Below are 16,110 nucleotides of genomic sequence, written 5' to 3'. Positions count from 1 at the left end.
ACTACAGCAGGGGTTTCCAAGCTGGGGATCAGGGACCCCCCAGTTAATGGAAGGAGCATGGCACTAAAAATGGTTGGGAACACCTGCTCTAGAGTTTCTTGATGTCCCATGTAGAGCAGTTGCCATAGAAAGCCATTATGCTCCCAGAATGCTTTTGATGGTGTATCAATCAAATTTGATAAGAATTGGTGGCGACATGCCAAATTTCTTTAGCATCCTGAGGAATTAGAGGCATTGGTGAGCTTTCTTGACCAAGACATCACGTGGTTGTATCAGATGGTCAGACTTAGAACTTGAAGATCTTATTCCCCTCAACCTGAACAACAATGATGTAGACAGGAGCAGGTGCACCGCTCGTAACCCCCCCAGCCCCTCTGTACTGAAATCGATGACCATGACTCCATGTCTCTGAGCACCCTATCTCCTTCCTGTACTCTAACATTGTTATTTGAGGGGAGGCCCACTACGGTGGTATCATCTGCAGACTCGTAGACAGAGATAGAAGAGAATCTGGCCACTCAGTCATGAGTGTACAGGAAGTAAAGAAGGGGATGCAGCCTTGTGGAGCACCAGTGTTTCGAATAATGGAGATGGTGATGTTGCTCGACCCTGGTTCTTGTTTGTATCGAATGTTTTATTTCTAACAGGGTAGAATTGTCCATCTTTATGTCTTGGCTAGATTGAGGAAGCACAACACTTTCATTCTTATGACATGAGATTCCAGAAACCAATTGTGTTTAACTTCAAATAGATTACACATAATTTCCAGTGTTGCTTTCATGGTAACTACACTACTTTTAAATCAATTAGCCAGTTTTCAGTTTAATTTATTTTGGGTATCTGGCTGATACTGGCAAAACTTCTACTTTTATGCCTATCGGCCTTTTAGCCCTTGAGAAATTGCTGATTGGCCTTTCTGTGCCACCGTACTAGTTCCATGGATTATGTACAGGAGGTACATTGATATGTTCATGTTCTACTGCTGCTGTAGCCCATCCACATGTTGTGCACTCAGAGATGCTCTTCTCAACAGCTCTGTTGTAACGGGTGGTTGTCTGAGTTACTGTCAGTTTGAACCAGTCTGGCCACTCTCCTCTGACCTCTCTCATTAATGAGACATTTTCATCCACAGAAGTGACACTCACGAGACATTTTATGTTTTCCACCCCATTCTCAGTAAATTCTAGAGACCTTTGTGCCTGAAAATCCCAGGAGATCAGAAGCTTCTGAATTAATCAAACCACCCCATCTGGCACCAACATTCATTCTACATTCAAAGTTGCTTAGATCACATTTCTACCCTATTCTGATATTTGGTCTGAACAACAACTGAACATTTTGACCAGTTTGCACTGAGTTGCTGCCACATGGTTGTCTGATGAGATATCTGCATTAATGAACAGGTATACAGGTGTAGCTAACAAAGTGGCCGCTGAGTGTGACCTCACGGTGCTGTTGGAGAGGGATCTGCAGAATTCAGATCCAGCTATGATGAGAGTCTACATGGCAATGTAGTTCCAAGTCAGGATGGTGTGTGGCTTCAAAGGGAACCTGCATTTTGTGCGGCTGCCATATGCCTGCAGCCTTTATCATTTTTGAAGGTGGAGGTTGTGGGTTTGAGAGATGCTATCAGAGCAGCCAGGACAACAAAATACTGCAGTGAAGTTTGTTAATGGTGTACAGTGGAGCTGCTAGTGTATTGCAGCGAAACAATGAAGTGCAAGATCATAACATATACTCATTTAGATTTATTTAGTATTACCATCATCATTATGTGCCATGTTGTATAACGTTGGCAATCATGGTTTATCCATGACCGTGATTGTTCTTGGCATGTTTTTCTACAGACGTGGTTTGCATTGCCTTCTTCTGGGCAGTGTCTTTACAAGACGGGTGACCCCAGCCATTATCGATACCCTGCAGAGATTGTCTGCCTTATGTTACATACCCGTGGGTATCTTGTACTTGTCACGTGACAGTGGTGTTGAAGCTATACTGGACTTGAGGTAATGGTCTTGTGATGGTGGAGTGACGTCATTTTCCTGCCAGTAGAGGTCATGTGACAGTTTTTTTTTACAGGGTATAAAAGGAGGACCCCTCCCTGTGAGGAGGGGCAGTTCGTGGCTGGATTTGCAATTTTGACTCCATGCCACTGCGTGGTCCAATATTATGATGCAGTTTGGTTGAAAGGTGGAGTTTTATTTAATGCCTAAAGTTTAAAAGGTCATTGCTGGCAGTTTCTTTATAATACTGCCAGTTAAAAATCAGTGGAGAGTGAAGATCGGAATTTGGGAGCTAAAAGATCAAGGAGAGTTGATTTTGACGGTGAAACAGGTTCATCCTTGTTTGATCCTCATTCGGAAGGAATTCGTTGGTTGTCCCCTGGTAACCCCTGCGAACAATAGCAGAAAGGTTTGGGTACAGTTTTGTAAAGGAAAGGTCAGTGCCTTTAAGCCATTTCATTTTCATCTTCGTAAATTCTCCGGGAAAAGTATAGTTCGACTGGGAACCACAACAACACGACGTGAAAGAAAATTTGAATCATCTAAAAAGTCTCTCCTTTAATGGATGTAAGCATTTTGAACTTTTGCAGTACTACTTTGAAGAACTGTTTTTGCAACATCGCTTTAAGAACTGTTTAAGCTGCCGCACAGCAGCTGATTTCCGGTTACGCTAGTGGTTTTTTTACTTTTGGGGGTTTGTTTTTCAGTGTTTAATAAATGTTTTATTTGTTTTAAGAACCTTGCCTCTCTTATATATTTATTGTTGCTGAATCCGTAACATAAATATGGGGGCTCGTCCGGGATGAACCATTTTTGAGTTTAAATGCTTGTTAAATTTTGAATCGGTGTTTTGGAAAAGGGGAATACTCGATTCTTTTGTTTGATTGGCTTGTGAGTGGTATTCGGCAACAATGAATATTGATGAGTTTCTGGCTTCGCCAGACGCGGAGTGTTAACGAAGGTGAAAAAAACTGAGGTGTCTGAGCTAGCTAGTAGATTGGAACTTAAAGGTATTTCGAAGTCTACATCAAAAGCTCTAATACAGAGAACAATCATGTCACACTATGTGGATTCCGGTGATTTTGATGAATCAATTTTAGAGTCATTTCCAATAAGTAATCTAGAGATGCAGTTGCAAATCGAACAAATGAAGTTGGAACAAAGTAAAGCAGAATTGGAGCATTGTAGGTTAGAAGCTGATAATTAAAAAAGGGAATTTGAATATGCGATGGCGGAATTAAGGTCTGAGAATCAGTCTTCTGGTTCTAGAAAACCATTTGTTGTTAGTCAAGAAATTAAATTGGTCCCTCCATTTAGTGAAACAGAAGTGGAAAGATATTTCCAACATTTTGAAACAATTGCTCAGATTGCAGAGTGGCCAAAAGATAAATGGTCAGTGTTGTTACAAAGTGTAATTAAAGGCAAAGCACAACAAATTTATACAGCTTTAACTGCTGCGCATTAAATAAAACTCCACCTTTCAACCAAACTGCGTCCTAATATTGGACCACGCATGGAGTCAAAATGGCAAATCCAGCCACGAACTGCCCCTCCTCACAGGGATGGGTCCTCCTTTTATACCCTGTAAAAAAAACCTGTCACATGATCTCTACTGGCGGGAAAATGACATAAATCCACCATCACAAGACCACTACCTTAAGTCCAGTATAGCTTCAACACCACTGTCACGTGACAAGTACAAGATACCCACGGGTACGTAACACCTCCCTCCAAAAAAAAAATTTGGTCTGTCAAGAACAAAATTTTAACAATTATTTACAAGGCAAAAAAACAAATGTATAATTTTTATAACATACACAGTATACATAGTATCATCATATAACATCTTACAACTTACAATACAGTAGGAGTGTTATAAGTGTAAAAAAAACCACTCCAAAAAAAAATTACATTGTACATTCAACATCAAGATAGACAATCAGCAACCACATTATCTTTACCTTTAATATGAGTTATCACAATATTGTACTCTTGTAACATCAAATTCCAATTTAATAACCTTCTGTTTTTGTTTTTCATCTTACTCAGAAACACTAATGGATTATGATCAGTGTAAACAATAAGTGGTTTTTGAGTTGTACCAACATATACGTCAAAATGTTCTAAAGCTAAAACAAGAGATAACAATTTCTTCTCTATTGTTGAATAGTTTCTTTGATGCTTATTAAATTTCTTAGAAAAGTAAGCTATTGGATGATCAACCTCATCACCCTCATTCCTTTGCATTAATACTGCTCCTGCAGCCTCATCACTAGCATCTACAGCTAATGAAAAAGATTTTTCAAAGTCAGGTGCCTTGAGCACAGGTTGTTGACATATCATAGTTTTCAATTTTTCAAATGCTTTTTGACAAGGAACTGTCCACACGAACTTCACATTCTTCTGCAAAAGGTTAGTTAATGGAAGGGCAACATTAGCAAAATTCTTACAAAATTTTTGATAATATCCTACCATTCCCAAGAATCTTCTGAGAGTTTTTTCCCCCGTTGGAGTGGGAATCTTTAAAATTGCCCAAACTTTTGCCTGAACAGGAGCTACCTTACCTTGACCCACAACATAACCAAGGTAAGTCACAGTGGCATGTCCGAATTTACTCTTAGCTAAATTAATAGTTAAGTTAACTTTTGAAAGCCTTTCAAACAATTTCTCCACCACAATAATGTGTGCTTCCCAAGTATCATTTCTTGTCACTAAATCATCAATATAAGCATCTGTATCTTTCAATCCCTGAATCATAGAGTTAATCATCCTCTGGAAAGTACCTGGGGCATTCTTCATCCCAAATGGAAGAACATTATATTCATATAGCCCAGATGGAGTTACAAATGCAGAAATCTCTCTACCTCTGTCTGTTAGTGGAACACACCAATACCCTTTCAATAAATCAATCTTTGTAAGGAACTTTGCTTTTCCAACTTTATCTACACAATCATCTACTCTAGGAATTGGATATGCATCTGTTTTCATTACAGCATTCACCTTCCTATAGTCCGTACAAAACCTAATACTACCACCTGGTTTTGGCACCATAACACAGGGTGAACTCCAATTCGAGTTAGAAGGTCTAATAATATTATTCTTTAACATATATTTAATTTCTTTTTCAGCAAGTTCACATTTTTCTATGTTCATCCTGTATGGGTGTTGTTTAATAGGTTTGGCATCTCCAACATCTACATCATGTGAAGCTATAGTAATCCTTCTCAGAACATCTGGAAACAAATCCTTATATTTAAAAATTAATTTCTTCATCTGCTGTTTCTGCTCTGGCTGTAAAGGTGCTAGTTTCTCATCAATATTTTCCAGAATGGTTGAATTTGGTAACCTGACAGAAACAATGTTGGAATTAGAATGAAATTCAGATGAATCATCTATCATGTTCCTAGTTAAATCAAATTCATTATCATTAACCACAATAGTCACAGTATCGGATTGTTTCTCATAATATGGTTTCATCATATTTATATGGCAAAGTTGTGTTGGCCTTCTACGATCTGGAGTTTTTATCACGTAATCCACATCATTGATTTTAGACACCATTTCATATGGACCATGAAATCTAGCTTGTAAAGGATTCGTTTGCACTGGGAAGAGAACCAACACCTTATCTCCAGGCTTAAACATCCTCATCCTAGCTTCTTTATCGTACCAGGTTTTCATTTTCTCCTGAGCCAATTTTAAATTTTCCTTGGCTAAGCTACAAGCTTTATGTAACCTGTCCTTAAATTTCAAAACATAGTCCAACAAATTAGTGTGTACTTCCTTACTAATCCACTGTTCTTTTAATAAAGCTAAAAGTCCTCTAACTCTATGCCCAAATACAAGTTCAAATGGACTGAAACCTAAAGATTCTTGTACCGATTCCCTTACTGCAAATAAAAGTAAATTTATACCCTCATCCCAATCACTTTCATTTTCCACACAATATGTCCTAATCATATTCTTGAGGGTAGAATGAAACCTCTCCAAGGCACCTTGCGATTCTGGATGGTGTGCAGACGAAGTGATTTGCTTAGCTCCCAATTTATATTCCTAAGTGGTACTGCCTGTGGAAACCTAGACGAAGTACACATGATAGTCAACAAGTACTGATGACCAGTTTTTGTTTTTGGTAATGGACCTACACAATCTATAATAACTTTAGAAAATGGTTCACCAAATGCTGGAATAGGTTGTAATGGAGCCACTGGTGTAACTTGATTTGGTTTACCCACAATTTGACAAGTATGGCACGTTTTACAAAACATCGCCACATCTTTTCTTAGACCAGGCCAGTAAAAATGTTTTAAAATCTTGTCCACAGTTTTCCTTACCCCTTGATGTCCACCTAAGGGCACACTATGAGCTAAAGTCAAAATCTCATTTTGATAAACTTTAGGGACAACTACCTGGTAAACAATATTCCATTCATCACTTGCAGGAATTGTAGGTGATCTCCACTTCCTCATCAACACTCCTTTTTCCAAGTAATATCCTACTGGCACCTTCTCAATTTCACTATCTGGTAGAGCTTGTTCTCTTAATTTTATAATCTTAGGGTCTCTATTCTGCTCTGCTATCATCTCCTTCCAAGACAGAGATAAATCTTCATAGTCAGACTTACTCCAAGAATCTTGTTCAAACAATAAAGGTAAAAAGTCTCTGAAACATCCTCAAAGCTCGAATCCTGAGTTGAACAGTCATGAGTAACAACCTCATTCTGCGCATCAATCTTTTTAGCCATAGCTCTAGTCACAACACAGGAAGAATCTGTGTTAGAATTCATCTCTGGTTCCTCTGACTCCATTGTCAAATACACTTCAGGAAAAACTTGTCCACCTGCCAAGTCATTACCTACCAATAAAGAAATATCCTTCACAGATAAACTAGGCTGTAATCCTACTTTAACAAATCCTGTAACTAACCCCTACTTTAAATTTACTTTATGTAAATATACAGGCATAAAAGCACTCCCAACACCTCATATATAATTTACCTCACCAGTATCAGACTCTTCATTAAACTTCAATACACTGTCTAACATCAGTGATTGAGAAGCTCCAGTATCCCTAAGGATTTTTATTGACACCAGAGTAGATCCTTCTTTCAAGGATACAAACCCTTCAGTTATAAAATGATCATATCCCTTTTTAACTTGGTCAGACTCTAACAAAACTTCATTTGTGTTTATCGAACCCTGTAATTTTACAGGTGCTTCAGTATGTTGCGCACAAGCATCTGGGACTGCTTCCTTCTCTTTCTTTTTCAATCGGAAACAGTTAGATATTACATGGCCAGGTTTCTTACAATAGTTACAAATAGGACCAAACTGTCTTTCCTTCACAGGTTTTCCTTCCTCCTTACCTTTCTCATTAACTTCTGATTTAATTTCTGATTTACCTTGAGTCTCTGTGTTACTTTTCCTCTTAAAAATTCTGCCCTGAGGAAATTTATTCTTATGGATTAAAACATACTCATCAGCTAATCTAGCAGAGTCCTGCAATGTATCAGTATCCCTCTCATTTAAGTAGGTCCTTACTTCAACAGGGATGCTTCTTTTAAATTCCTCCATTAAAATCAGCTCTTTCAATGTATTATAGTCCCCATTTACATTTTTAGAGGAAACCCATTTCTCAAAACACACAGCACACATAGGCAAATTCCACATAAGTTTTTTCCATAGACTTCTTCAAACTTCTGAATCTTTCTCTATACACTTCTGGAACCACAGACTCTGAGATGCTGTCAGAGTAGCCAGAACAACAAAATACTGCAGTGCAGTTTGTAAATGAATCAGAGTGGAGCTACTGTGTGCGGATAATGGAGGGAATTGATGTTTGGTATAAACACAAAGGACACTGCAGATGCTGTGGTCAAAGCAACATGTACAACAAGCTGGAGGGACTCAGCAGGTCAGGCAGCATCCATTGAAACGAGCAGTCAACGTTTCGGGCCGAGAACCTTCATCAGGACTGAAGAGGGAGGGGGCAGGGGCCCTATAAAGAAGGTGGGGGGAGGTGGGAAGGAGAAGGCTGGTAGGTTCCAGGTGAAAAACCAATCAGAGGTAAGATCAAGGGGTGGAGGAAGGGAAGCGGGGAGGAGATAGGCAGGAAAGGTGAAGAAGGAATGTAAGGGGAAAGTACTATGGGTAGTAGAAGAAGGCAGAATCATGAGAGAGGTGATAGGCAGCTGGAAGAGGAGGCAGAGTGGAACTGGGATGGGGGAAGGGAGGGGGAAGGAATTATCAGAAGTTGGAGAATTTGATGTTCATACCAAGGGGCTGGAGACTACCCAGACGGTAGATGAGGTGTTGCTCCTCCAACCTGAGTTTAGCCTCATCATGGCAGTAGAGGAGGCCATGTATGGACATATCCAAATGGGAATGTGAAGCAGAGTTGAAGTGGGGGGCAACCGGGAGATCCTGTCTGTTGTGACGGATGGAGCGGTGGTGCTCGACGAAGCGGTCCCCCAATCTGCGTCGGGTCTCGCCGATGTAGAGGAGGCCGCACCGGGAGCACCGGATGCAATAGACGACTCCAGCAGACTTGCAGGTGAAGTGTTGTCTCACCTGGAAGGACTGTCTGGGGCCCTGAATGGTGGTAAGAGAGGAGGTGCAGGGACAGGTGTAGCACTTACGCTTGCAGGGTTAAGTACCAGGTGGGAGATCTGTGGGGAGGGACATGTGGACCAGGTAATCACGGAGGGAACGATCCCTGCGAAAAGCAGAGAGGGGTAGAGAGGGAAAGCTGTGCTGGGTGGTGGGGTCCTGTTGAAGGTGGCGGAAGTTGCGGAGGATAATGTGCTGGATCCGGAGGCTGGTGGGGTGGTAGGTGAGGACAAGGGGAACACGGCCCCTGTTGTGGTGACGGGAGGATGGGGTGAGGGCCGAAGTGCGGGAAATGGAGGAGATGCCGATGAGGGCATCATTGATGACGGCAGAAGGGAAACCATGATTCTTAAAGAAAGAGGACATTTGGGATATCCTGGAATGGAAAGCCTCATCCTGGGAGCAGATGCAGCGGAGACAGAGGAACTGGGAATAGGGAATAGCATTTTTACATTTGGCAGGGTGTTCAGGGAGAGAGGGCAGAGGGGAGGATGAGGGATCAGATGAATGGAGTGGGGATGAGGAGTGGAGGGAAGGTTGGGAGTCGTGGCGAGGATAGGGGGTAGTAGAGGAATAAGACGAGCGGTTGGACCCAGTGGCAGTAATAACGGTCCTAGTCTGGAGAGGGTCAGGATCTCGGTCCAAGCTGGATCTAGAGCTGGGTGTGTCGGAGCCTGTAGCCTGCAGGGTGCCAGAACTGAGGTCCGAGTCAGAAGCGAGTGAGTCCACAGCCCGCCGGGGGCGGGTGCCCATGTCCGGGAGGCTGTGGTTCCACTCGGGGTCAGAGTCAGAAGCGAGTGAGTCCACGGTCCGCCGGGGGCGGGTGCCCATGTCCGGGAGGCTGTGGTTCCACTCGGGGTCAGAGTCAGAAGCGAGTGAGTCCACGGTCCGCCGGTGCCCATGTCCGGGAGGCCGTGGTTCCACTCGGGGTTAGAGTCAGAAGCATGGCGGTGAACATGGTTCGGAGAATCCGGCAGGAGCAGCGGAGGGAGCAAAAGTCAATAAAACGGAGGTGACCGGGATCCTCGCTGGGCTCGAACTGGGAGGCCTGATGTTTGGTGTGTTTGAGGAGCCAGTCAGTTTGTTTTTGCCTGGACGATGATGACAGGCTTCTTGGGAATTGTTGGTTTTACACTCATCCAGTTAGGCAGAGAGTACTCCATCACACTTGTAACCTAATGCTTTGTAGATGGTGGTGAAACTTTGGTCAGGGGCAAGTCACTCACCAAAGGATGTTGTTGGTGTAAGAGTTAAAACATAGAATATAGAAATCTACAGCACATTACAGGCCCTTCGGCCCACAATGTCGTGCCGACCATGTAACCTACTCTAGAGGCTGCCTAACGTTTTTCTACCACATAGCCCTCTGTTTTTCTAAGCTCCATGTAGCTCTAAGAGTCTCTTAAAAGACTCCATTGTATCTGCCTCTACCACCATTGCTGGCAGTGCATTCCACGCTCCCAACACTCTCTGTGTGAAAAACTTACCTTTGTACTTACATCCAAACACCTTAAAACCAGGCCCCCTAGTGTTAGCCATTTCAGCCCTGGGAAAAAGACTGGCAATGCACACGATCAATGCCTCTCATCATCTTATACACCTCTATCGGGTCACCTCCCACAATCCGTCACTCCAAGGAGAAAAGGCCGAGTTCACTCAACCTATTCTCGTAAGGCATGTTCTGCAATCCAGGCAACATCCTTGTAAATCCTCTCTGCACCCTTTCTATGGTTTCCACATCCTTCCTGTAGTGAGGTGACCAACACAGAGCATAGTACTCCAAGTGGGGCCTGACCAAGGTCTTACATAGCTGTAGCATTACCTGACGTAGTTGTTGGCATTGTCACTGACAGTATTTCATCACTTTGTAGACTGCACTGTAATTTGCTGAATTGGATTTGTCCCGGTTACTTCCAGTTGCTGAACTGATGCCAGTGGCTAAGGACACTCTGGTTCAGGAGCACATCTACAATGGTGCCTGGCCCGGCAGATTCTTACCATATCCAGTGCTCTCAGATCTTTTGTGATACTTTAGCATCACAGATTTTGATCAGATCATAATATTTAACATTAAAAGACGAAAAGCTGTTGGCTAAACCTTCAGATCAAAATGGGGATTGAGTTGAAGTTTTAAAGCAATTTGCTTGATCCAAAGCTATACAATTTGAACACTGAAAATGGTATGACCCTTAGCATGATTCTTGTCCAGTACCGAGTACACTGATCTCAGACCTATGACTGAGAGCTGAGGATAAGTGTTGACATCTTGTTATCAAGACTCACTCTCATTCACTGCTGCTGGAGGAAGGTGTCTGCGTTCGATTGGTCTCTCTTCCTTTTGTTCGATGCTCTGGCAGGATGCTGCCAGAGTCTTGGGGTCTTGGGCAAGGTTTAATTGACACGGTTTGTGGACTGGACTCTGCAGTTTGTGTTATGACGTGTCTCTGATATCTTGTTGCTATTTTCAGTGATTTTGATCGGGGTGGCCTGTAGTTAGCGAATGCCACAGTGCCAAACTGAACTGAACTGAACTGAACTGAATACTCCTGGACAGTTGCATTGATTTTGTGGTTTGATGTTTTATATTCTGTGCACTTCTGCTTGTTTCTTTTCCCCATTTGTGCGATTTGGTCATTTTGAGGGTTCAATGTTTTTCGTCGATCGGGTCCCATTGCTTTCTTTGGTGCATGGCTGTCTGTGGGAGGACAAACCTCAGGGTGGTATACTGCATATATACCTTGATAATAAATGAACTTTGAATCTTTCGAATTTAAGTGAATTCAAACTGAGTTGCTGTTTGGTGCAACAAAGCCCACTTGCAAAACCACATTAAAATGAGGAATTCAAGACAACCCAGCAGAAATTATTTAACTTCCTGTGTACTCCAGATTATGAAATCACACTTACTGTTAAATCTGTTTTTATAGGAAAACTGATGGAAGAAATAGATTAGTGGTAAATTAAAATAGCTCAGAGTGACTTATCACTGATATAAATAACCATTCTGTATATAGTATTATGGGTTTCTGATCTCATCCCTAACTGATGCCTTCAAACACACATTTACACTGACAAACGCATGTTCATCCATACACACTTCCTACATCCAGTGCCATGCCCAAACAGCAAACACCGACCGATACAGCAGGTCTGTGTGCAAACACAAGCTGAGACTACTGAATTTCTGAGAACAAGAACAGAAATGGTGGAGGAAGTCAGTCAGGCAATCAGCATCTGTGGAAAAAGAAGCTTTCTTGTCAAACAGAGTATGGAAACCTTTTGGGCAGAAATATAAATTCCATGGTGCACCACGATCACTTTTTTGCAACAGAATGGTAAACTGCTTTGACTTACCCAAAGAATGTCTGGCCCACTGTCAGAAAGACCAAAGTTTTCTTTGAGTAATCTTCCTGGTATTTGTTTCCAATTAACACACCTCACCTCCTATGATTCAGGGGGCCCTTGACCATGTCTCATTTTCTCTTCCAGACTCCCTCATGTGCAATTTCTGCTTGCCTCGAAGTGTGACCGTGATTCGCATCTCCACTCCCTGTCCCATGGTCAATATGGCACGGGGCTGTGATGTCTGTTCTTGTTGTGAGGTTGGAGGAACCAATGGCTGCCAGTCTGAGATTCCAGGGCCAAGGACTGGAGGCCCAGAGTGGCCTGTCCTGGGTTTGGAGGTCTGACTGAAAGGGACTTGATTCACTGTTATTGTCTTGTTGTTGTTCAAAATTCAAAAGTTCAGAGTTAATTTATTATCAAAGCTCACATATTTCACCATATACAGCCCTAAGATTCATTTTCTTGTGGGCATACTCAATACATCGTTAATATAATAATAGCAATAACAGAAATTAATGAAAGACCGCATCAACTTGTGTTCATTTGTTGAACATTATGGACATGCTATGTTATCACCATAATTTGTGACAACACTTGTGGGCTGCCCTCAGCACATACTCTTCACCACAATCATCTGCACCCCTTGTGCCACAGCTTTGTGATCATCCCTGTACCACATCCTGACTCCTGACGAAAGGTCTCGGGCCTGCTGCAGACCAGGTGACGGACGCGGAAGCACCACAGTGTGGTTGAGCTCGGCCTAGCCTCTCCTGTCAGTGCTGCCCTCTTGTGTTCGAGCTGTGGAATGACAGGCTGGATTGCATGCATCTGTACATTACTGGACAACTGTACCATCAATTGCTGGACATTGTCACTCAGTGTCTTGGACCATATATATGTTTTGTTTTCGAGTGAATATGCTTCTTTGCTCAATATTTTGAATTATATTAATCGATATTTTCGCTGTCTCGTTCAGCTGTATCTATGTATGGTTTGAATGATGATTAAACTTGATTTGGTTTGATTTTGAAATGTTGACTGTCAGTTCATTTCCACAGATGCTGCCTGACCTGCTGAGATCCTCCAGCATTTCGTGTATGTTGCTTGGGCATGTTGATCGTTAATGCTAATGACACCTTATGTCAAATGCTTTGAAATACATGTGATAAATAAATCCTAATATGAATTGAATCTGAATCTGAATCTAGGCCCAATTCACTCCCTGACCAATCTGGGGCCCATTTCCCAATCCCAGGGGCAGGCCTCCTCTCCAACCATCCCAAGACTGATCTTCTCCCCAAAGCAACCTAGTGCTGATCTCTTAGTTGCCGTGGGCCATTTCCTTTCTAATTGGCCCAGGGCCACTTTCCTCTTCTACCTACCTATGATCAATCTTCTGCCTGATGGGTTCCTCTAGCTTCACTCCAGCATGATCTTTCCAAGCTGCATGCTTTCAATCTTTGAATATTTTGTACTTTCTGTTCTGTCACCACATCTGATCTCTCTCGCCACCAACCTCTTCTTTACTACTATCTTCTCCACTATTTGTGCCACAGCTTCACAATCATCTCTATAGCTTACCCTTGCTTTGGAAAGCAGCCCAACTGATATCCAGCACTTTGAGCAACACACACAAAATACTGGAGGAACTCAGCAGGCCAGGTAGCATCTATGGAAAAGAGGACAGTCAACGTTTCAGGCTGAAACCCTTTGGCAGGACACCAGTGGCACTTCAATGGCACATTGGGCTTTAGCCTTTTTAGATTCTTCAATTTCCACCATTGTGTCAGGAACATCAGAGGTCACCCTTGGGCATTATGTAGCCTCCCCTCCTCCCACCACCAATCAGGGTCACATGAAGCCATGGGAGCAGGTGGTGGATGGTCGTATGAGCAGCCGGTGCATATCACAAGTCCTGGTTATGTGACCATTGATGCCAGGCAGACAATCTCTGAAGAGTATAGATAAAGACACTGCCCAGTAAAAAAGCCATTGGCAAGCCATTTCTGTAGAAAAAGTTGCCAAGAACAATCATGGAAAAGAGTTCTGAATAATACAGGGTTTGATGTTGAGGTGTTACTCTTTAATGATTTTAGTGATAACCTAGGAAAGGAAGTTGAAGTTTCAAGTCTGGAAATGCTGCCAGAGGAATTGGATTAGTTGACATTCCTACTGCCCATTATGCTACTGGCATTTAGGGCAGCAATGAAGGCTCTCCATCTCTGGCAGTGTTCAAAGCTTCTTTCATTGTGTCAGTAGCTTCTTCTTGGTGTTCACTACTGTGAGTCATACAAATCCTGGGTGGAGACTCAGGAATACCATCACACTCAGATGTGGAAGGATTTCTTCACTGTTGCTTCCGTAACAATTATGTTTGACCAGTCAGAGTTGTTAGCCCTGAGCTGAACCCCCCCACCCAACCTGGAGGACCAGTTGAACACTCTTAGTTTAGCCTCTACCCTTTGACCTGTTTGGCATAGGTGACCCTACCAAAAGCCAAAGCATAAAGCCCTGACTCCAGCCAACATAGCTCTCCAGGTCATTGAGGCACACAAGCCTCCAAACCCAACAACAAGGTTGTAGTCCTCCTGGATGAGTGTTTGGCATAGTGGAAGGTAAAAGTGGATAAGAAAATTCGAAGATGAAGTTTAAACTTAGGACATTATATCATAGGATAAGGAATTGAGTGAGAAATATATTACTGGAAATATACCAACCACCGTAATCAAGAAATCGAAGGGTGAATAAGATCTCTTGGGAAATTAACCCAATATTTGTTAGCTATCTATGAGCTACATTGAAATTAGGTTGAATAAAAAGAATTTTAAAATGAATATTGGTATTGGTTAGGTTGTGTCAATATGCAGAGATACTGAAATACTTAGGGTGGCGGGGTGAAGATACATTTCCACCAAAGAAGCTATAAGTCACTCCTGCGGGTCACTCTTGGGCAAGGTGTAGCATCTGCTTAGCACCCCACCCCAGTCAGGGTCACATGAAGCCATGGGAGCAAGTGGTGGATGGTACAACTGGTGCACATCACAAGTCCTGGTTATGCGACCAGGCAAGCAATCTCTGAAGAGTATTCATAATGGCTGGGGTCACCTGTCTCGTAAGGACACTGCCCAGAGAAGGCAATGACAAACCACTTCTGTAGAAAAATTTTCCAAGAATAATCATGGTCAAGGACCAGAATTGCCTATGCCTATGCCATACAACACAGCACTGCATGATGATAAAGTGTCTTATGCACAAAGTAAGCTTTAAAAATGTAAAGAAAATATAAGCACAGTTTTTAGATCATAGCCAAGGGAATTAAGTATGTGATAAGAACAAACCACACATTCAAAAAATTAACAACACTTCACAAGAAACATTGGTTAAACAATATTAAACCATCCTTGAGAGGTGAAGTCCAATTGTAGACATGGTCAATTCTACGTTAGCTCTTAGCCTGATGATATCTAAATTGGAGTGAAAAGGAACTGCACACACCTAGAACAAAGTTACCTTGGATTGTGTAGTTTTATCCTTCTATCTAAAAGATTGCTTGTTCATTGTGTGTCATGTTGTATGACGTGGGCGATGGTGGTCTTTGGCCGTCATCATTCTTGGCAAACTTTTCTACTGAAGTGATTTGCCATTGCCTTCTTCTGGACAGTATAGTTACAAGATGGGTGACCCCATTATCCATACTCTTCAGTGACTTTAGTGATCACATAACCAGGACTTGTGACATGCACCAGCTGCTCATATGACCATCCACCACCTGCTCCCATGGCTTCACATGACCCTGATCAGGAGGGGGTACTATGCAGGTGCTCCATCTTGCCCAAGGGTGACCTGCAGGCTAGCACAAGGAAGGAATCCCTTACGCTTCCTTTGGTAGAGATGCATCTTCACCCTGCCACCCAAATCTAGAAGATCAGATGGTTTATTTTCAGTGGCCCTGTACTACACTGCAGTTGATAATAACCACTTGTTTTTCTCCACATTTACAATGTTACATCAATGAAAACAACAGTACAATAAGATTAAACCATTATGAAGGCAGCATCAGACATTCCCATTGATTAGATTTCATGTTACCTCTATATTTGAAAATAATTCCCTCTCCAGGATTGTATTTCTAACTGAATCAGTACATTTTTGCAG

The 16,110-nt window shown here is 42.3% G+C and overlaps 1 protein-coding gene across 1 annotated transcript in view; it reads right to left on the bottom strand.

Annotated features, from left to right (window-relative positions):
- Positions 1-9,441, bottom strand: part of pla2g3 (phospholipase A2 group III) — a 96,353-nt gene extending 86,912 nt beyond the window's left edge. The window contains exon 1 of the mRNA XM_073066960.1: positions 9,195-9,441. Coding sequence (XP_072923061.1) covers positions 9,195-9,441 — 247 coding nt within the window. The remainder of the gene's footprint in view (positions 1-9,194) is intronic.
- Positions 9,442-16,110: the final 6,669 nt, after the last annotated feature.

Source organism: Hemitrygon akajei, chromosome 14 (genome assembly GCF_048418815.1).
Source record: "Hemitrygon akajei chromosome 14, sHemAka1.3, whole genome shotgun sequence".
In the NCBI taxonomy this organism is placed as follows: Eukaryota; Metazoa; Chordata; class Chondrichthyes; order Myliobatiformes; family Dasyatidae; genus Hemitrygon; species Hemitrygon akajei.
The sequence above is the reverse complement of the archived record's forward strand: the minus strand, read 5'-3'. Positions and strand labels throughout refer to the sequence as shown.